The sequence below is a fragment of the Ceratotherium simum genome, chromosome 5 (genome assembly GCF_057802395.1).
Source record: "Ceratotherium simum simum isolate JZ-2026a chromosome 5, ASM5780239v1, whole genome shotgun sequence".
Lineage (NCBI taxonomy): Eukaryota > Metazoa > Chordata > Mammalia > Perissodactyla > Rhinocerotidae > Ceratotherium > Ceratotherium simum.
The window spans coordinates 40,179,621-40,201,800 of NC_141904.1; the positions used below are offsets into that span (position 1 = coordinate 40,179,621).

The 22,180-nt window shown below is 44.3% G+C and overlaps 1 protein-coding gene across 4 annotated transcripts in view; it reads right to left on the reverse strand.

Moving 5' to 3' along the window:
- The window catches only part of TRANK1 (tetratricopeptide repeat and ankyrin repeat containing 1), a 98,591-nt gene that overhangs the window by 56,383 nt on the left and 20,028 nt on the right, over window positions 1-22,180 (reverse strand). For 2 of the 4 annotated variants that reach the window (XM_087430689.1, XM_087430690.1), the window contains exons 2-9: window positions 15,964-16,095; window positions 11,382-11,508; window positions 7,112-7,262; window positions 6,111-6,203; window positions 5,676-5,794; window positions 3,416-3,499; window positions 3,041-3,179; window positions 1,039-1,170 (exon numbers count right to left, since the gene is read on the reverse strand). In XM_087430689.1, coding sequence (XP_087286815.1) covers window positions 1,039-1,170; window positions 3,041-3,179; window positions 3,416-3,499; window positions 5,676-5,794; window positions 6,111-6,203; window positions 7,112-7,262; window positions 11,382-11,508; window positions 15,964-16,095 — 977 coding nt within the window. Of the gene's footprint in view, window positions 1-1,038; window positions 1,171-3,040; window positions 3,180-3,415; window positions 3,500-5,675; window positions 5,795-6,110; window positions 6,204-7,111; window positions 7,263-11,381; window positions 11,526-15,963; window positions 16,115-22,180 lie in introns of those variants that run through there. The other 2 variants (XM_087430691.1, XM_014790460.2) reach the window with 2 other exon arrangements.

Here is a 22,180-nt window from a genome sequence, read left to right on the forward strand (position 1 = left end):
CAATCATCCTCCTTTTTTCCCCCCAAAGCCCCAATAGATAGTTGTATGTCATAGTTGCACATCCTTCTAGTTGCTGTATGTGGGACGCGGCCTCAGCATGGCCGGAGAAGGAGTCCGTTGGTGCGCGCCCGGGATCCAAACCCAGGTCGCCAGTAGCAGAGCGCGCGCACTTAACCGCTAAGCCACGGGGCCGGCCCTGAGCCAACATTTTATAATCATGAGTTTTCATATTTTTAAAAAATCCAGCCTTTCAACATGTCTTGCCATCAGAAGAAGGCAGCACGACCTGGTTCCCCTCATCAGTACCAGGCTGCAGCCACATCACATCAGGCACAAGCCCCCATTGTTCCCTGTCACCTCCCTTCCTCTGGGGCTGAGAGGACATTACCATTTATCATTACAGTTACTCTTTGTTATAGAAAAAAATGTTTGTATCCATCCAAAATAGAAAACACAGACTGAAAGGTCTGAGGGTTCCCAGAAAAATGAGAGACATCAGAGAGCCATGTGGGAGTATACAGTCTTCTGTTTCACAGGCTAACAAGGTATGTTTGCGTCAAAGAACCAGTTCTTCCTCGCATGGGCCAGCCTCACTTTTTCACATGGCCTGTCTGGCCCTGGCTGGTATGCGAGGATGCAATTCCAGTGTTAGATTCTAAGTGCCATGATGTGCCAGTCTGTTGTCTGGTTCACAATGTATCTCTGGTGACTAGCACAAATTTGGCGTAAAATAAAGCACTTAGTAACAGTGTGATGAGGGAGGGAACAAAAGCAGCCAGAAGCCCATGTCCTTGAGACATTCGACCCCAAAGAATCCATTTAAAGCCAAAAGACCATGTGGAGCCCAGCAATTCTTCCTTCTCTCACCCCACCTTCTTTCTGCATACAGCCTACCCTCCCTATCATGTTTAATTCAAGGCAAAGTTCAGCCCTTTGAGCCTGTTACAGGATGGAACAGGTAAAACATAGTGGTCAGTTGTGTGGGTTCTCTAATCATCCAACCCACAGCACACCCTCCAGCATGGTGTTGCTACTTACGCTTGATGGGGTATCCTGGGGACGGGGCTGCGACGATATGCAGGACGGTGCAGCCATCTGCATCCTTCTGGTTGATGCGGCCTTTCCACTCAGGCTTGTGGTCCATTAACCACATGAAAAGACGGTTTTCCTCTGAAGGGAATTAAAATGAGTTACTAATGTTATTTTCTACATACAGAAAATCAGCAAAGCAAATCAATGTGTATCACACTGAGGGACCCAAATGGGGAATCCAACATACACTGCCACTCACCACAAACAGCTGTGGGAGACACAGGAGTTTGAAAATTGAAAGGACGAGTTTTAGAAAGTTATTCATAATACTCTTAAGTCAGATTCCCTAGAAGTGGAGCCTGAGACAAGAATTCTTGCACATGTGATTTGTTGAAAGGGAGCTCAGGACAAAGAGAGTGAGAGAAGCAGGGTCGGGCAGGGGAAGGAGGCAAGCAGAGATTCGGTCTCAGCTGAGCTGGCTTCAGCCTGATCCCATGGAGCTCTGGAGCATGAACCGCACCACAGCGTTGACCCACCTTGAGGCAGGGGCTGACCTTTTGTACCCCCATGTCAGTCAGTCAAGAGCTACAGAATGTCCCCAGGGAGGGACGCAAGGTTGAGGGAGACCCTCCCTGTTGACAAAGAGCAATTCTCTGTTGGAAGCACCAACACTCACAGCAGGTGGGATGGGGACAGTGGTCATAAAGAGGATCTAGATGGGGTACCAACACTGCCCATGTCAGTAATCAAGTCAGCATCTCCGATTAGATTATCCTACTCCATTACTATCCATAGGACATATATTTTAAATTCTTTTCCCAGACTCCTTCCTTGGAGCTCCTGAGATGGAGGAAAGCCCCATACTTCTGCCAACTCTGTGGACACCATTTGTCTCCATGTCAGAGTTTTCCTCTGAGAAACGAATCAGGGATAAACTTGAAGACTTGATCTGATCGATACCGGCCTGTAACCAGAGGAGCTAACTTAAAGAGCAGACACAAGAAGAATCATGACTCCCATAACCAGAGGCACACTTCTCTGGGTTCCAGATTTCTAATTTGAAACTGGGAGGACTGGATTAGATTGCTTCTAATCAGACTTTACTTTTAAATGTTTTACCCACCAATCTCTGTGTAATAATAAAATCTTTCATGGAGTCTCCAAAATATGAAATGGACAACAGCAGGGCCAACCTGACTAAAGCAAAGACGGGGGCCCAGGTCTTCAAGTCCCTGGCCACCCCCTCACTCCCTCATTCCCGGGGAAATGACACAGCCTGGAAGAGGAAGCAGTCTAGACAAGTTCTCTTGACCTCTTCTGGCTCTAAAATGGTCTGGATAAATGTCAAAAACAGTGATGCCACATACGCCTGGAAAAGAAAAACAAGCTCCTATCTAGAGAGTATGTGTGTGTGTGTGTTTTAATGATCAAATAAAAATATTTTAAAATTTAAATCCTATAGCCAGGTGAAGACTAATTTTAAAAAAGAAGAAGAATTTTATGAATATAGGATTCCTTTAAAAGAACCACAAGCAAATTGTATCAGCTACATAGCCAGGGATCCACCCCTGCCACCTCCCCCCACCCTGCTCATAGAGGTTGGCCCTCTGGGCTAGAGAGAAAATGAACTGGGGGGAAAAGACCATAGCTGCCTCTGCTGGCGGGAGGACACTCCACAGCTCTCCCAGGTGCTCTGCCCAGTAAAGGCTGTCTGTCCTAAGTCTTTTCCTTGGGTCCCAGGCCTCCAACCTGCTGCCAGGATCTGTCTAGGAACACAGAATCCTTTCAGTTTGGGCCTCCTGTAGCTACCAGGTCTCAGAAGAAATAAAAATGATGCTGTTTCCCTGCTGTCTCCACTCATTTGAATAATCAAATCATTTGAGTATTCTGCATTCAAGTGAGCACATTCTGGTTTCGCTTGAGCTCAGCAGAGTCCCAGACCTCAGAGCTGGAAGGGCAGCTGGGAGAGGGTTTAACGGGGAGAGGGTATATCGGGGAGAGCGCTCACTCGCTTGGATGCAGAGTCGCATGAGGGCATGAAGAGGGTACGGTCCTATAGTCTCAATACTTGCACCAAGAGAGATGAGCCACTGGACTAACGGGGGCACCTGTTCCATTTTCTCATAAGGTCCAACGAAGACATATTTCTGAAAAAAAACCACATACACACACACAGGAAGAATCATGGAAGTCACGACATCAATATGAATCTTCAAACCCCTTCCCCCATGAAGTTTAGAATCAGTAAAACCTGGATTAGCTGTGGCCCAGGCCTAAGATTACTATAAATAACAAATCTGTGGTGAGGCAGCTGAAGGGGAGGGTCCCAAATACAAGCCTGAAGTGGCCTGACTCGAAACCATGTTTCAAGAAGTCACCTTACCTCAAAGAGACTTTTCAGTGATAACTCTGGGACATGGATATTTCTTGGAAGTCGGTCTTTTCTCACTGACAGAAGTAGAAATGACTGACAAGAGGAGAGAAAAAGGAAAAGGTGGGATAATAATGTTCTCCAAATAGGTTATTAGAGCAAGAGTTATCTTAAGCTTTAAAACCAACCAGCGAAAAAACAAAACAAAACACCCTCCAGTCCTGTCTCTTTTTTTAAGCTACTTGCCAAGCTTTATAGCCTGGGCCATGATCGTCAAAGTCTCTCTGTCTAGCCAACTTCCTGTTCTGGCTGAGAGCTAAGCTCCCTCCACATTTCTCCAAAGGCTGCTGAGGACAGGAGCCACTGATGGCAAACAGCACTGTAGAGAGTCTAGTGGCAGTGGGGTAAACAAGTAATTCCCTGCAAAGCTCTTAAAGCTTAGCAAGCTGAAGAATCAAATGCTTTGGAAATAGCCCATCCCAATCAATTCTTTAGCACATCATTGTTTCATAAACCTGAAGTATTTGAGGTCCATTACACCCAATCAAGTGGTGTGCTAGTCAGCTCCTATCAGCTAGTGAGAGCCAACTGTGCACATCTTTTCCCAACTCCAAGTCCTATAGTCATTTTAGGAGCTTGACATTGGCCATGGTGAGAGTATTTACACTACAGAAATTGGCAAATGCTACACATCAGGAATTTTTTTCTCAGAGAGCCAGCTGTTAAACCACTGACTCTATCTAAGTCGCTAAAGAAAATGAATCCCAGAGAGGCTAAGCAACTTTTCCTAGGTCGCACAGCACATCCTGAAAGGCCCCTGTTGAGATCATCCAGGTATGCCAACAGGTGTAAGAGTTCCAGTTGGCCATGTATGGCCATGACTGAAGAACCAGCCTCAGAATCAACTCCCCTCGTGTATGCTCTTACCAGTGGATGTAGGACCATAGGAACTGGGCCTATGGCCACATCTTGCTTCCAGTATCTTTCAGTTTGATGCCCACTCTTAACTGCTCACCCTAAACAGGCCCCATGGCCCATACTCAACCCTAGATGACATGTTCAGAGTTCTGACAGTCTTGACTGCTGGTTTGGCTTTTTTTTCACAAGATGCCTCTGTCTCCAATATTTGAAAATGACCTGGTCCTCACTGCTGTTAGGATATTGGTCCTGCCAATTGGGCTGGATTCCTGGGCCTTCCCTTGGCTGTCTGCCTTCTCAAGACCTTTTAATATGGGGGTAAGCTTCAGGCTACCCATGGTTGGACTTTAGGGGATTTCCCCTAAAGTACCCGCTGAAACTATACCCATAATTGTGCATGTATGCAACAAGAGTCCCATTGATTTCATTAGATTTCCAGTGGAATCCATGACCTTTTCAAAAATTTAAGAATTCTAGATGCTCAAGTCATTCGGCCTGCCTGGATCTAGAGTCCTTATGGGTTGCCCTTGGTTTTCATGACTTTTCTGAACTAGAAAGCCCACCAGACCCTTTATAACCAAACTCCCAGCCTTGGCCAGCCCATTCTCATGAGCACTTGCAGGCCATCGTCAATGACAGGTACTATTCACTGGCACTTAGCATATGCCAAGAACGTAAGCTCTCAATGAACACTAGCTGATATTAATATTAGGTGCTCTTGGTCCACTATTGCTAATCCTCACCAAAACCCTGAGGGTATAGGTTTATATCCTGCAACCTACCAATGAGAAAAGGAGGCTCAGTGGGGAAGTAATTAGCCCAAAATAGAAAGTGGAAGATTAGGATTCAAGGAGATATTTGTGTAACACTGAAGCCAGGCTCTACAGTCCACTCTGCTCGTCCATTTTATAGATTCCTTGTCCTGGGTTAGGGTCCTACAGCCTCACTGCTACCTGTGGGTCCCTTAAAGCTATACAGAAACCCTCTGAACAGCACAGGCAGGTCATCTAGGCCCACACTAACAAATGCAGTATGACAAAGATTATGAAGGTGTTTATTTTCCTCGTTCCATATTACCATTAGCATGTGGACTTTATATTTCTTTGATGACAATGGACACACAGAGCAAGGAGTGAGGTTGTCACAAACTGAGTATTTTTGCTAACTTAAAAAAAATGGAAACTAGCTGATTAATATATCTCAGTGACTCCATTTTTAACGATGTTACAGTTAAAAAGTTTTTTTGACATCAAGATAAACAAATAATAAATTACAATCCCCCAGTGCCATCAGAAAGAAATCATTTAATCAAGAATATACTTTCCCCACAAGAAAGCCATCTCCTTTTACTTACACGCCATAATTCTTTCTTTGCCAACTTTTCTATTACAGATTGCCATACTTCTGTTGAGAATCCAGTAGTGAAAATACGATCAAAATAGGGCAAGAAACTTTGCAAAAGAATGGGGTCATCTGAAAGAAAGTTCCATAGTTTAGAAATTTTAACTTGGGGAAAGTCTAGAACATTTGGGAAAAGATCCTCCAGTTAAGACCACATATAGACAAATTCTAAAAAAAAAAGACACAGAGAAGACAATAAGGAAGTGTAGAGAATAGGCCAAGTCATCAGGTTCAGAGAAAAGGAAAGTTGGCTTCCGTCACAGCAAAATGCTGTCTGGAGAGCTGCAACCCATCAGCACCCGTCTGGAGACCTTCTGCTTCTCTGCCTAAGGGACAGGCTGTGCCCCCCTCCAGCCCCTTCCCACTCTCTGCCTGATACTGCTCTTACCCCCTCTCTGTGCCAAACTTGCCAAAATCTGTAGGCTTCCATCCACAGGCCACAGAAGTTGCTTTCCCGCAATCACAATGGGAACAGTTGGATCTATAACAGTTGGATCTATTGTCAGTTGTGATTTCCCCACTTCTGAAAGCCAAAGACCATTTTTCAACAATTCTAACACGTGCCATTTTTCACATTCTAACATCTCTAGAATTGGGAGATGTGTTACAATCGATGTTGTCTCTCAAAGCAGGACAGAAATTAACAGCACATCTTAAATCAGTGCAATCTTAAATTTGATCAAACACAATAGCAGAGAACAATGGCCTGGTTAGTGGCGGAATTTTAGACTGTGCTAAGATAATCAGAGAAAGAGCCCCTTTGTCACTGGCAAGAAGTATAATATGTTGCCCTTTTTGTTTTTCTGTTTTTGCCTAATCCAGGCCACTGACAAAGCCATCTCATGGCCGGGTCATTAGAGTAATAACCTAATGGGCAATGCAAAAGGCCCCATGTGTCACTCCCAGACTGAGTGTGCGGGTCCTCTGCTGCCGTGAGCATCGCAGCCGCGTCACTGAGCACCCACCGTCAGCTTTCACAGGACTCCCCATCAGCCCTGCCAGGTTATGTTCATAGCAAACAAGAATATTTTCTCGATGTATTTGAGAAATACATGCAAAAAATCACAGGAAAGAGCAAAAAATCACATAAAACAAGTAGTATAAATAGGGAGAGCTCTATGAATAGCAACACAGAAAACAAGAAGTCTGAAACAAAATTGAGACAGCTTTAAGTGATCTGTGCAAAAAGACTTAGTTGTTTTTACAAAGGCACGTGCCACCAAAGCTTCCAAAATGCTTTCTAATGTGAAAATCAGTTTGATTCAAGCTACATAAATCAGCCACAAAGAAACACCCTGGAATTATCTCCCCAGGAGCCATCCAAATAAAATAATAAGACTTTATTAAAAAAAAAAGAAAGAAAGAACGAGGCCCCCAGTTCTGACTTACTGTCCATAGTGTTGAGGACTCCCACGAGGAAATCAGCAATCTGGGTCTGGTCTTGGTTGTCCTGCAGAAGTTGCAGACCCTCAAAAAACATGCGAGCGGCTTCATAAGGCTGGAGCATCTGCAGCAAGGAATAACCAGCTCGGTAGTAGCCCTGGAACAGAAAAATAGCAAACCTGTAGGACACCTATCTCTTCTAACCTGCTGTTGAAAGGAAAGAAAAATTGATGACGTGGGGAAGTGGAATCGAGAATTCACTTCTTCTATGTAAACACAGATTTCTAACAAGCACTGGATGCAGGATTTCCACGTTATATTCTGTGCCACATTTTTCCTGTCATTTTTTAACTGCCAAGAAAATAATCACATTCAATCCACGACTTATACAGCATCTGACATATGACATGGAGAGAAGGAAGTGGGCCTGGTTCCAACTACATGTGTGGTTTATTTACTCATGTCTCAAATCACAGGCCAGGCAAGAAGAGAGGAATGAAAAAATCCTACAACTATAGCACTCTGGAAAAGAGTGAGATTGTCATGTAAACACAGAAGTTGTTCGCTGCTCCTTTCAAAGTAAACACAATTTCCACTGGGTATATACAAGAAAAGAATTGTAAGGACAAGTATTGAGATTAACTGAGCTCCACATCATAGGCAATACACACCAGAGGCAAAAAATATATTTGATTTCTGTAGAGAGAGGAAAATTACAATGATTAATAGAGGAAAATGGTCTAGTTTTGCACATAACAAACTGTAGGAGTCTTGAGTAGAAACAAAATGATACTTACTGCTTTCTCTACTTTGATTATCTAAATAAATCAGCATCAGGATCTAACAAAATAATTTCTAAGACAAGAGGAGGTATTCACCAACAGGGTTCATAAAAAACAAGCACTTAAAAATTCTGCTTCAGGGCCGGCCCTGTGGCTTGGTGGTTAAGTGCGCGCGCTGCAATGCTGGCGGCCCGGGTTCGGATCCCGGGTGCGCATCGAGGCACCACTTCTCCGTCCATCCTGAGGCCGAGTCCCACATACAGCAACTAGAAAGATGTGCAGCTATGACATGCAACTATCTGCTGGGGCTTTGGGGGGAAAAAAATAAAATAAATAAAATCTTTAAAAAAAAAAAAAAAAAAAAAAATTCTGCTTCACAGCTGGTAGGAGTGCAAACTGGTGCAGCCACTACGGAAAACAGTATGGAGATCCCTCAAAAAATCAAGGATAGAACTACCATATGATCCAGCTATTCCACTGCTGGGTATTTATCCAAAGAACTTGAAAACACCAATGCGTAAAGATACATGGACCCCTGTGTTCATTGCAGCATTATTCACAATAGCCAAGACTTGGAAGCAACCTAAGTGCCCATCAAGGGACGAATGGATAAAGAAGCTGTGGTATATATACACAATGGAATACTACTCAGCCATAAGAAACAATGAAATCCAGCCATTTGTGACAACCTGGATGGACATTGAGGGTATAATGCAAAGTGAAATAAGTCAGAGGGAGAAGGTCAAATACCATATGATCTCACTCATTAAGTAATAGATAATAACAACAACAAACAAACACATAGAGACAGAGACTGGATTGGTGGTTACCAGAGGGGAAGGGGGGAGGGAGGAGGGTAAGGGATAATTAGGCACATGCGTGTGGTGATGGATTGTAATTAGTATTTGGGTGGTGAACATAAGAACATGATGTAATCCATGCAGAAATAGAAGTATAATGATGTACACCTGAAATTTATACAGTTATAAACCAATGTTACTGCAATAAACAAAAAATAAATTAAAAAAATAAATAAAAATAATTTTTAAAAAATTCTGCTTAAAAAACAAAAAAAACAATGATACGTAGACAAACAAAACTTTAACGGATTTCAATTTTAAAAAATTCTGCTTAACATCAAATCTCTGATTATTTATTGATGTGGTTTGTTGTTTTTCTTTCTTTTTTTTTTTTGCTGAGGAAGATTTGCCCTGAGCTAACATCTGTTGCCAATCTTCCTCTATTTTGTATGTGGGATGCCACCACAGCACGGCCACCAGTGGTGTAGGTCCATGCCCAGGAACCAAACCCGGGCTGCTGAAGCACAGTGCGGTGAACTTAGCCACTACACCACCGGGGCTGGCCCAATTTATTAATGCGCTTTAACCTTCATTTGAAAGTCTAAAACCTTAGACAACAATCAGAAAAAGGGAGTGAAATGTTTTTTTTTCCCCCCAATCAGGAAAGCTGATATAGAATTTCCCACTTCTTTGCCTTCTGAAGGGGGGGAAGGAGATCAGATTATGCCACCCCAAAATATTACACTTTGGCATAAGGATTATTTTGAGCTGAAGGAATTTGAGATTCAACTGATGTAGAAAGAAGCCTCCCCAGAGCTTCTCTTATCTGACTAAAAGCAGAAACTCTAAGAAATGAGAACTGCCATAAATCCTCTCTCCTGGGGAATTTTTACGGCCATGAAGAAGACAGAAAGTCAGCACTAAGATGGACCAGCACAAGCAAACTTTGCTAAGATAGCCCTTATCTTCCCTTAGTTTCCCCATATAGTTACCTTCCCACAATTTGTAGCCCCTAGAAGCCTAAAAACCCTTCCCTTTGTCTTGTCACATCTCCACAACTTATTGCTCTTTGTTAAAGATGGTATATATGCTCTCAGGCCTACCCACTTCTTTGGGGTCCTCGCTTCTTTTCTAGGAGGGCCCCTGTGTCAGATAAAAACTAACATCAGATAAAATTCGTATGCTTTCCTCTTGTTAATTTTTCTCTTGTCAGTCTCAGTTGCAGGGCCCTGGCCACTGCCACAAAAGAAGGTAGAGGAAAACGTTTTTCTTCTCCTACAGAGGACATTTGGGGGAGGGACGAGCAGGGGGAAAGAATGGAGAAGGAGGGAGACATTACCCAGGACCTCCGGGTAAGAATCGGGGAGTGGTCCTGGTTGCTGGGCTGTGAGGGGCCGCTGCAGGTTTGGCCACTCAAGGAAGAAGCTGGAAGCATCATCCAGGACACCCTGAGCCCCTGGAGCCACAGCCACAGCTGCCACCTCAGGGATGTGGGCAAACCCCAACTACTCCCTACCCTGCCCCAGTTAAGGGACGGGAAATCCTAAGATATCTTTTGAGGAGAATTCCCCAGAAATGCTTTCCCATTTTCAAAACTATTCAATCATTTCTAAAATATCCATCCTCCAATAGAAGAGGTTTAATGTAAAATCCCTCCCTCGAGATTGTGGTAAATCTGTAGGTCAGACCTCCTCACCCACTTCCCACTGTGTTCTGTTTCTAGTAGTCACACACGAAATGTAGCTCACTGAGGATAAGGTACAAACTCCTATTTATTGAGCGCCAACAACTTTACTTAATGTCTCCTTACTCCTCTAAGACACAGGTTTTATCTCATTTTACCGTTGGGGAAATGAAGGCTAAGAGAGGGAAAAGTAACTCATCCAAGCTGCTGAAACCAGTACACAGCAGAGCACGAGGGAGAAAGGGCTGTGCTCTCCCCCCCTTTCGCAGAGCCTCTCTGTGGAGTGTCTACACCACTAATCTGACACTTAATTGCATGTTGCCTCAGGTGGCTCCAGAACTGCAATTTAACTTAAGGCCTCTGACTTTGCACATGCTGTTCCTCTCCCCAGCTCGCCTGTGAATTACTCAAGGGCTGGGATGATATCCTCGACTCCTTTTGTCTGCCTTGAGGCACCAAGAACGTGAAGGTGCCTTGCAGGGTGGGTGCCAGAGCATGTTAGCCGAAAAAACAATCATATGATCATTCATTGACTTTTGTTCACAGCTTAAAGGGTTCTCCAATTTCCCTGATCCTGCCAAAGCGGCTGATTTCTACTGTAAGGAATGCTTTCTGAAGAATCAGTGTCATGTGGTCCACCCAGCTTGCATTTGAAATAAAGCTTTGCTAAAATGAAAGTTGCCAACAGCAAGGAACATGAACAGACTATGAGTTTTGGTGTAACTAGAGACCAAAAGCAGCTCCACAGTGATCTCCATTGTGACTCCACGTGACTCCACGGCACTCCCTCCACCACGAGGCCCAGCTCAGCTCTCCCCTACACGGGCATTTCAACACCTGGCCATCACTGGTTTTAACCTTCTCCAGATACCGCTCACATGCCCTGTGGGCATCTGTCTGAAGTGCAAAGAATTGAATGAGAAGCACTCCTAGCATTTCCATTTTAAAAAGAAGGAAAGGAAAGAGGCAGGTTAAGAGGAAGGAGGCAGCAGCCCCCCGTGTCACCATACCTTCACGTAGGTTGGATCACACTGGAGACATTCCTCGGCAGCTATGAATGACTCATGCCATTTCCCAAGGTTGTAAAATGCATTGGATTTGTTGCACAGCAGCACAGCCAACTCCCTGCGGGGAGCCCTGTGAGAAAGAACAAACTGCTGGTCGGTAAAGCTATCTTTCTGCAAATACAGAAAACCACCCCTGAAGGCCACCATTCCGGTGCTGGCTGCTGCCATCATGAAGGTGTTTAGCAGGAAATGTCCCAAGTATGCCTATCACATCTGACCCGCTACCCCCCTAGAAAGCCTGGGGCTTGTGCAAAGTACAAATCTGCCCTTCCTCATTCCCAAATCCTCTGTTCCACCTCTTAATGACAAATGTTCTCAACACCATAGTTTCACCTTGGTGGAGATCTCTGATCTCCACAGATCTTTTCATTTTTTTAAAGACTACTGGTGAAGATGCTGTGAAGATGGTGACTGGTCCTAAGGATGGAGAGGATGGGAGTTCCCACCGAGCCTTAGCAGAGTCCAAACACAGCGTGAGCCACTCCACATGCATGTTCACGCTGAATAGATGCAGACCTTACCACAGGAAGGGCCTTTCAGAACACATGACCACACCGTCCCCACGGACCTACCGTGACAGGTGCAGGACGATCACAGTCCTAGTATATAGCCAGGGCCACCCTAACATTTGCAGGACCCAGGGCCAGAGTGTAAATGGAGGCCCACACACCATATGGCCAGTCTGCACTCTCCAATACAGTAGCCACTGGCCACATGCGGCTATTCAAATTTAAATTAATTAAAATTAAATAAAATTTAAAATTCAATGGCTGGCCCCATGGCGTAGTGGTTAAGTTTGCACGCTCCACTTTGGCGGCCTGGGGTTCGCGAGTTCAGATCCCAGGCGCGGACCTATACACTGTTCGTCAAGCCATGCTGTGGCGCCATCCCGTAGACAAAATAGAGGAAGATGGGCACAGATGTTAGCTCAGGGCTAATCTTCCTCAGCAAAAAAGAAGAAGCCTGGCAATGGATGCTAACTCAGGGCTAATCTTCCTCACCAAAAAAAATTAAATTAAAAAAAATTAAATTAAAAAAAAATTTAATTCAGTTCCTTATTTGTATTAGCCACATTCCAAGTACTCAATGGCCGCATTCTATATTATAGAATATTTTCATCATCACAGAAAGTACTATTGGACAGTGCTAGTCTCAGTATTTGAAGGTCATAAATCCAGCTTACAAAGTATTCAATAAATATGTTCTATCCTCCTACTTTACAGTAACTGGAAGGCAAGCTTCAAATTGAGAACCACAGGCACTCTGTCAGGGCAGGGTGAGCCAGGCCCGTGCCCCTGCCCACTCCTTCTTCTCTTTCCACCTCAGCCTTCGTTCTGCACTGCAGGAGGCACAATTCCGAGTTCTGTCCATGCCCAGCCCTCAGAAGAATGGGCTACGGGTAGGAGGTCTGTGCAGGCCCTGGGAGCAGGGTCCAGGGGTAGGAATTCCAGGGTCCTGGTACCCACAGTGTGGAACAAAGAGGAGGCAAGGGCTCTGGGTAAGTCAGGCTCCTGGGCCCACAGACTCCTGCCTATGGAGAGGGGCACAGCTCGGGGGAGGAGAGGGGACCTCTAAAGCACGGCAGCAGGCAGGAGGCCTCTGCTAATACAACTCCAAGGTTAGTACTGAAACTAGGTCAGAAGAAGGAGGAAAACGCAAAATATACCACAATATGTCAGCAGAAGCCCAGGTGCCATTGAATTCAAGACACATGAGAGGAAAAAGCAAGGCTTATGCTTCTTTTTTTATTGAATACTTTAATGGTGAAAAGAATACAAATCACTATAGGAAAGTTGGTGATGCAGAGAAGCACAAAAATAAAGCAAAGTAAAAATCACCTCTACTATTGTCCCCACCCTCAATGCTTTGTGTGTCTGGCTTCTCTCACCGCCCATCATTCCCTCTAGGTGAAGGGATGAGGCCCCAGAAGCACAGAAGGGGCCGGGGGGCAGTCAGAGGGTGATTGCCAAGGGAGCTGTGACAGCAAGTGTCCAACCCAGATACCCTGGCCAGGGCAGCCACCGCCAGCTCTGCTCTTCAGAGATTTAGCCTCAGCCTAAAAGGAGCTGCCCTCTCCCCAGGAAGTAATGTCCCTGCTATGGACTGAATTATGTCCCCCTAAATTCACAGGTTGAAGCCCTAGCCTCCAGTGTGATAGTATTGAGAGATGAGGCCTTAGGGGACGTGATTAGGCTTAAATGAGATCAAGAGGGTGGGGCCTTCATGATGAAATTAATGCCCTTCTAAGAAGACAGAGAGTTTCCTCTCTCTCTCTCTCTACTATGTGAGGACACAGTGAGAAGGTGGTTATCTGCAAACCAGGAACAGGGCTCTCACCAGGAACTGAATTGGCCAACACTTTGATCTCAGACTTTCCAGCCTCCGGAACTGTGAGAAATAAATTCCTGTTATTTTTCCACTCAGTCTATGGTATTTTGGTATGGAGCCCGAGCTGACCAATTCAGCCCCAATCCCTAGGACAACTCCCAGGGCCAAACAGCCTATAACCAATGATTGACTGACATGGCAATCAAAAGGTCAGCCCCTTGCCCCAAAGTGGGACCAGCTCTGCAGCACAACTCATGCTCCAGAGCTCCCCAGGGCATCAGGCTGAAGGTGACTCCCTTGAGACACCCCCTGCTTGGAGCCTTCCCCTGCCCCATCCTGCTTCCCTCAGTCCCTTCTCCTGAGCACTTGCTCAGTAAACACATGCACCTAAACCCCTATTTCAGCTGGCAGTGGCAAGAAGGCAGGCAGGAGGAGATGGGCAAGGGAACAGTGTCAGGAAGGTCCGTGATAGGCAACATGAGAGAGTCCGGGCAGAAGTCCCATTAGTGGTCACACAGTTAGTAAGTGGCAGAGCTGAGATCGGAGCACTCAGTGTGGGGTCAGTCTATGGCCATAACCACTATACAACACTACCGCTTTAACAAAGTCGAATGTTTTGCCCTGAATGAGGAGTTCTAGGCCCAGCTCTGACACAGTTCTGATCTGAACCAGGAGGGGCAAAATTATAGACCCAAACCAATTACACTCAACTCAAGTCCAGCTAGAGTGTAGACACCAAAGTGATAGGAGGTAGGAGGTGGGAGCCATGGTTCAGTAATTTCACTCAGTGCCATTTCTCAGTACAAGTTCAGGCTGCATGCACCCCACAAATGCCAACCTCTGCTTCCTCTACTACAGCTGTTCCCAAAGTAAAATCTGGGAACCTCTGGGGGTCCCCAAGACCATTTCAAGTAGTCCACAAGGTCAAAATATTTTCACAACTGTAGTAAGCTGAATAATAGTCTCCAAATAATGTTACCTTTTATGGCAAAAGGGACTTTGCAGATGTGAATAATTTATGGATCTTGAGAAGAGATTCTCCTGGATTATGATATAATCACAAAGGTCCTTATGAGAGAGAGAGACAGAGGGAGACATGGTTACAGCAGAGGAGAAGGCGATGTGACGACAGAAGCAGACTGGAATGATGCACTTTGAAGATGGAGGAAGGGGCCACAAGCCAAGCAACACAGGCAGCCACTCAAAGCTGAAAAAGGCAAGGAAATGGATTCTCCTCCGCAAGGGACCAGCCCTGCCGGCACCTTGATTTTAGCCTCGTGAGATTTATTTCAGACTTCTGACCTCTAGAACTGTAAGATAATAAATTTGCATTGTTTTAAGCCACTAAGTTTGTGGTAATTTGTTACAGCGGCAACAGGAAACTAATACAACAATAATACTAAGACATCATGCATGTTTTTCACACACATCTCTCACACACACCTCTCACATGTGTATGGAGAATTTTCCAGAGGCTACATGACGTGTGGTATCACAATGGATTGAATGTAGAAGCAGATGTGAGAAGCTAGATATCTTCTATTGAGACAGACACTAAAGAGATTTGCAAAAATGTAAAATGTGCCACTCTTCCCACTAAATTTTTAGTTTCAGAAAATATAATTATTTTTCATAAAAATGTTACTTACGTTAACATGTAATGGGTTTATTATTGATATTTTAAATAGATGAATGAATACATATTTAAAATTTTTCTCAGTTTTAAGTTCTAATACAGACCATATTGATAGCTACAACCTACAGAAACAAAAGCCCGTTGGGGTCCTCCATAATTTGTCACTAGAAGGGGCAGGGGAAGAGGGGGCCTCAGTTCCCGAGCCTGTGTACTGTGGCCAGGGGGTAAATGGCATGAAAAATCAAGAAAATGAAACAAATGACAACTGAGAGGTTCAGGGACTCTGGTCCTCCCAGGAACTCTGATCCAGTAACCAGACACAAGGGGAAGTTTTGCAATGTTTATGAACAGTTCCCTGTGTTTCACTTTCCATTTCTCTGATCACTCTAGTATTCGCTGTTCAGGCTCTGAGCTGACAAGGCAGAGAAGCCAAACAGGAAATGGGGGAGAAAGAAAACAGAAACTAAGTGGTATGATAAGAAATGAGAAGAAAACATAAGCAACAGAGGGAGTCCCCATTTACTTTAAAAAAAACAAAAGGTGGAGAGAAAATCCACTTACCCCCAGGGGCATAACTGCACCAGAACCTGGATGGCTTCTTCGTACTTTCTGATGGCCAAAGAGAAGTTCCCATGCTTGAAATCCTGGTTGCCAGCTTCTTTCAACAGCTCAGCATGAGCTGTCGGGTCCATCCTGTGAGGAAACGGAGAAAAGGCTCGCTGCCAGGGCTGCATGGGGCACGACGTTCTCCCTCACATCTGCACTGCTGATAGCCTGGAGAGGCAGTTTGTTCATTCTGGCCCCACCCACGTGCAGAAGGCACACCCTGACAACCCTCCTCACCACCAGGGGACCAGACTGAGACCATTTCTTCCCCAGCTCTTTTCTGACCCCAGGGGAAGCAGCCAGAATGATTCCATTTATTCTGTGTTAATGATCAGCCAGGCACTGAGCATAGAGGCTGCTTCCAGGCACAAGCCAATATAAACCTGGCAGGTAGCGTGCGCTCGAGAAGCGGCAGCTATTCCCATTAACTGGTACTGTTATTTCTCTCATTTACCCATCACTACAGCCCATAACGGCGCATTGTCCTCACTGTTCCGGTGAGGAAACTGAGGCTCAAGGAGCTTCAAGTCACATGCCTAAGGATCTGCGAATGGCATTCTCCGGTTCTGACCCCAATTCCAGGTTTCTGCTCTTAACCACTGTATCACATCAACTACTGGCACAAGCAAAATTCAGTTGATGGTCCTTCCACTCTCTTTGAAGGTGGGAAAGGGGAGGAGAGGTGCAGTTCTAAAGGCCTCAATAATACAAGAGGCTAGGACACAGGGCCATGACCACTGCCTCTCCCACCCTTCTCCCCTTCCTAAAACACTATCAAATAAGCCTCCGAGTATTTGTCCCTGACTCTGTCATTGCCTGCTGACTCGTCTGTACCCGCCAAGAAGCACCTGCCTCTTTCAGGTCATGATTCTGTTTTGGTCATTTTTGTAGCCCTACAGCCTAGCATATAATGGGTACTTAAATATTTGTGGTGTAACTGATTTGAATGCCAGACCCAGAGAAGTTGCCTGTTACTGATCCTCTCCGGTGTGGCCTGGGTAGTCGGAGAGAAGTGCCTGGAGCCCTGCCCACCTGGTGGGCCTCAGGAATGTTTGCTGATCAGAGGTGGAGAGAGGAGAGTGCCTTGGAGAGCTTCGAGAGGCAGCTGTCAAGGAGGCAGGGAAAAGGCAGGGGTCAGAAGAGAGGTCCTTTAGGATTTCCTCCTCCCAGAATGGTAAGGCAGTGGGAGGGGCTTAAATATGAGGACAGTTCAGGTGTTTGCACATGCCATGCACCTATGGGGTCATACAATCTATTGGGGGTCTTGCTAACACAATTTTTGGATAGATGATAATTGTTATTATTTTTATCATTTCAAATCTTGGTGAGGGGTTTGGGGACAGGAGAAGCAGACCCAGTAGACATAAGTGGTGGCTTATTTTAAACCATATGAGCTTATTGGGAATGGGGTTTTTGAACTGCACTGCATTCCTCAGGCAGAGCGGTATCAGAATGAGGCAGAGGATTCCTAAACAAGGCAGAGTATGAAGGTCCACCTATACTTGTCATTCAATAATCTCTCAATTCTATGGCTCACATTTATAGAGATGACTGAGGAGAACATGAAAAAAATTTCAAGAATTGACAACATAATAAAAACATGTTTCTCCTTTGAATATTGTCAGCCATACATCCAATGAATATTTTTTAAACTGGTCATGATCAGACAACTAGAAAAAGGAAATGGCTGTAACAACTACCAAAGGGTTAATACTCCTCTTTTATAAATACCTTTCCACCACATGAAAACACCAAATACCCTGACCAAAATGTGTAAGGTCCTAAACAGACCATTCACAAAAAAAATACAAGTAATTGCTAAATCTATGGAGAGTGGATAAACAGGATCACCCTCACTAGTGAGCAAAGAAAGGAAGAATTAAAACAGCAAGGTATCACTGGAAAATACTTAAAAGAATGACCCCAAACGTTGGGGGCTGTCATATACTGCTTAAGGGAAATACAGTACATCATGGATAGACTCAGCTTCATGGATGGTCACCACAGCGAAAAACTGGAAATAACCCAAAATGTTCCACAATGCGTAATGGATTTGAATCAGTTATAGAATATCCATGTGGTAGAACACCACACAGTTATTTTAAAAGCCATTTTGTAAAAGAACATTTAATGATAGGCTAAACCAGTAAATGAAAAATACAGGCTATATAAAAAGGCATATAATCCCAGGGGCCTGCCCGGTGGCGCAAGCGGTTAAGTGCGCGCACTCCGCTGTGGCAGCCTGGGGTTCACCGGTTCGGATCCTGGGTGCGCATGGACGCACTGCTTGTCAGGCCATGCTGTGGCGGCGTCCCATATAAAGTGGAGGAAGATGGGCATGGATGTTAGCCCAGAGCCAGTCTTCCTCAGCAAAAAGAGGAGGATTGGCAGATGTTAGCTCAGGGCCGATCTTCCTCACCAAAAAAAAAGGCATATAATCCCAAATTAAATTTTAAACACATATAATGTATTGAAAATACTCCAAAATAAAAGCTGCACCACTGGGATTAGGCAGGGTTTTAATTTTCCTCCTTGTGCTTTTCTGAATTTCCAATTGCTCTACAATGTACTGCCTTAATAATCAGGCCATAAATGTTATTAAAACAAGACTCTGTGAGAGCTTAATTGAAGAATTCAAACACAAAACGTTTCCACTGTATTTACAAATATAATAAAAACTATTCAGGTAAGAATTTTTGGTTTTTTTCATACTCCTCTAGAAACCAAGAGTGAGCCCTTAATGTTATGTGAGCAAACGTCAAGCGTGTTCATCACTTATGTTTCTGCCTTTTCTTGGTACAGTCACATCACAGGTAAAGGGGATCGCCAACCACATGGAAGGCTTTTTGCATCTTAATGGGATTTATTGACAGTTACATTCTCATTATAGGGAAGAGTGCTTTATCTCTCTGCCTTAGAACACAGAGGGCTCAATTGCTGAGTCTTTTCTTTTTAACAACTAGGCAGTCTATTTATAGGATGAAATTGTTAAATACAAGGGGTAGTAATTTACCATAATGACAATACCCTTAATAGCTAATATGTACTGAGCACCTAAGATGTGCTTTACATCAATTGTGTCATTTCATTCTTACAAGAAGCCTCACGAGGTAGGCATGATTGTGTCCCCATTTGACATATAGGGAAACCAAGGCAAAGAGAGGTTAAGCTACTTGCCATAGTCACATGGACAGTGGTGGATTGGAATCCAAACCTAGGTGGACTGACTTTAGGAGCTCAACCACCTCGGAAGGGCCAAGCAGGGGCTAACAGGTCAGCACCCAGTTAAATTGCTACCGTATGTGATATTCTGGCTGGCACCAGACACTCACTCCTCTGTACTTTCGGTTTCCTTAGTGGTGCGAAAGCTAAGAGATTAGAGACAGTTTCACAGCTGCAGTGCTGGCTTTCAGTCAGTTTCACTACGTCCCAATAGAATTCAAGGTCCAGTTGTTGGGAGGTGTCATGGGCTGCCTAGCTACACCCAAGGAAACGGAAGCAACAAAAATGCAAATGCACTGAGTAGATCTTGAAACAAGCAAGTCTGAAACAAAACAGATCCAGGTTGCTGTAGTTTTTATTACTTATTGTGTAAATACACAGGAAATTCTATAACTGACTTACAGGAATAGAGCAAAATCTGCAAATAGGTGAGCTCGGGGGCAGCTGAAATGGGTAGAGAGAGGCTTTACCTTCCTATGTTATTGGGTCATACCTAAAATCTTGACAGCAAATTCGTTTACTTTTCTGTTTTTTGGTAGTGTTGTTTTTGTTTTTTATTAAAATCCTTTCAAAAGACCCCAAAAGCAGTCAATGATCCAAGATCAACTCTGGAATGCTGGGGGTAGAGAGGCCAGAAAGGACAGTTCTTAAAACTGACTCCTGCCCGCTCCCTACAGGAAGGCGGCCACAGACAGAATAAGAATCCAAAGTGAGGACTCATTCTGGGGACTCCAATTTGCTTTCTTTGCTTTGCTTTCCCTATTTCTTGGGGTAAGGGGTACAAATGCAGGAGGAGAAGAATAGGAATTTTCTTAAGAAACTCACTCAAAATTTTTCAAAAGGCTTCTGGAAAAGTATGAAATGCTGAGCCCAAGCCCCTCCTCCCTGGGTGTTTAAATGGAACAAGAAAGACCAGATCACCTTGTCACCAACTCGGCTGTCTCACCAGCCTGCCCAGCCCACCAAAGCCCAGTTCAGTGGCCTGCCAGAAACCTAGGGCTGTCCCAGTCCAGCCCATCCCCTTTGTCCACCAAATTTAAAGTATTCCACCTTAATTTACAGTCTCATTTACCTCCAACTACATGTACACCAGAGTCAAGATGGTGATTCTAAAACCAGTTGACCAGTCCAACTCCAAACTGCCCTTGTAAAATTGACATCCTACAAGTCCTACTCCCAGCAAAAAATAAATACTATAAATAACTATCTCCCTCCCTCCCTCCCTCCCTCAGGGTCTCTTAACTGTTTTTAAAACTATGCCTCTTTTGATGAAATTTTCTCACACTCACCCAACACATATGTGCCTCCCAAGAGGATCTATAACTTTCAGAATATACTCCAATTTTAATATTTACACAGCATTTACCCTGGGCTAGGCACTGTACTGGGCTTCAGGGGTTTGATGGTGAAAGGACCATTATCCCCACCTTCAAGAAGCTCATTGCCTGTTAGGGAGATGGACATTAAATAAATAATTTCCTGAATATTACAGCTACCAGATTTTTCTTCTTAAGAAGAAAAAGTAGAGGATATAAGAAAGTATACAAAAGGAGAATATAACTTTGTATTGCAGGAGGCAAAGCAGGTCTTAGAAGTGACATTTAAGCCAAGATCCAAAAAATGAGTAGTTTGCCCAGTGAAGAGTAGGGCAAGGGGAGCAAAATATGCAAAGGCTCTAGGCTTCACAGTTCAAGAACCACTAGGTGGGTAGGGGACAGAAGCGAGGCTGGAGGAGTAGGTAATGGCTGCAGTAGATGGATGACTTCAAATCTTGAAGGCCATCAGAGGGTTTGGGATTTCATCTTAAATGCAACTGGGAAAGCAGCACTGTCCATTACAACCTTCTGTGAGGATGGGAATGTTCTATTCTGTACTATCTGACAGCCACTAGCCACATGTGGCTATTATACTCTTGAAATATGGCTAATACATCTGAAGAAGTGAATTTTTAATTTTAACTAACTTTAATTTACATAGCCACATGTGACTAGTGGCTACCATATTGGACAGTACAGCACTAGAGGGTTTTAAGCTGGGGATTAATAAGAACTAATTGGATCATACTGGCTGCAGACAAGATGGAGCGACATGGGCCAACGTAAAACAAATTCAGGAGGCAGAGCCAATAAGAGTTGCTAATGGACTTCATGGGAGTAAAGGGCAGGAAAAATCAACTCCAAAGCTTTTAATCAAACTTTATTTTTCAGTACAGAAATAGGAGTTTTTGTTTCAAATATAAATGCATATAATATTGAATTTCTTTTACACGCATACAGCCTAGCTCCTGAGAATAACCATTCTGATGCCACTGAATCTAATGAGGTCAAGTATATGCTCTATGAAGCACACATTTGGAAAATACATTAAAGACTGAAAATGGATCACTTGTGACTGTCAAGGATGTACCAAGTAGAAATATATTGCATAGGAAAATTTACCCTGTGAGCCAAATATGGCATCATGAACCCATTATAGTGTTCCAGCAACAGCAGCCATAGGGGGGTGGAGCATGGCAGCAGTCACAGAGCCATTCTCCACTTTAGAAGAGAGGAGATCATCCCTACACCAGGACTGGGAAAGAAACTTCTCTACCTCAAGCAAACCAAAGTCAGGATTTGCCTTTTTCTTCTTGTTCGTTTGTTTGTTTAAGGGGGGCAGGCATACACGGTGGGGAGGGCTGGAGAGTCAGTGGGATAAGAGAGAGCAGAGGCGAGTTTAAAATTTTCTCCAAGTGCCATTTCCTTCATCAGCAGGATATTTAGTAAATTTGGGGCTGCCTCTATGACTTTAGTCTGGAAGTGATTTTCCCTATAACATGCATTCTCAATGGGGCAATATCGCCTCCCAGAAGGGAAAAAAATGGTTCTTGAGGAGTGAAAATTTTTATTCTTTTTATGTACAAAGCACAGCAGACACACATACAATACGCAAATATATATACAGTGTATCT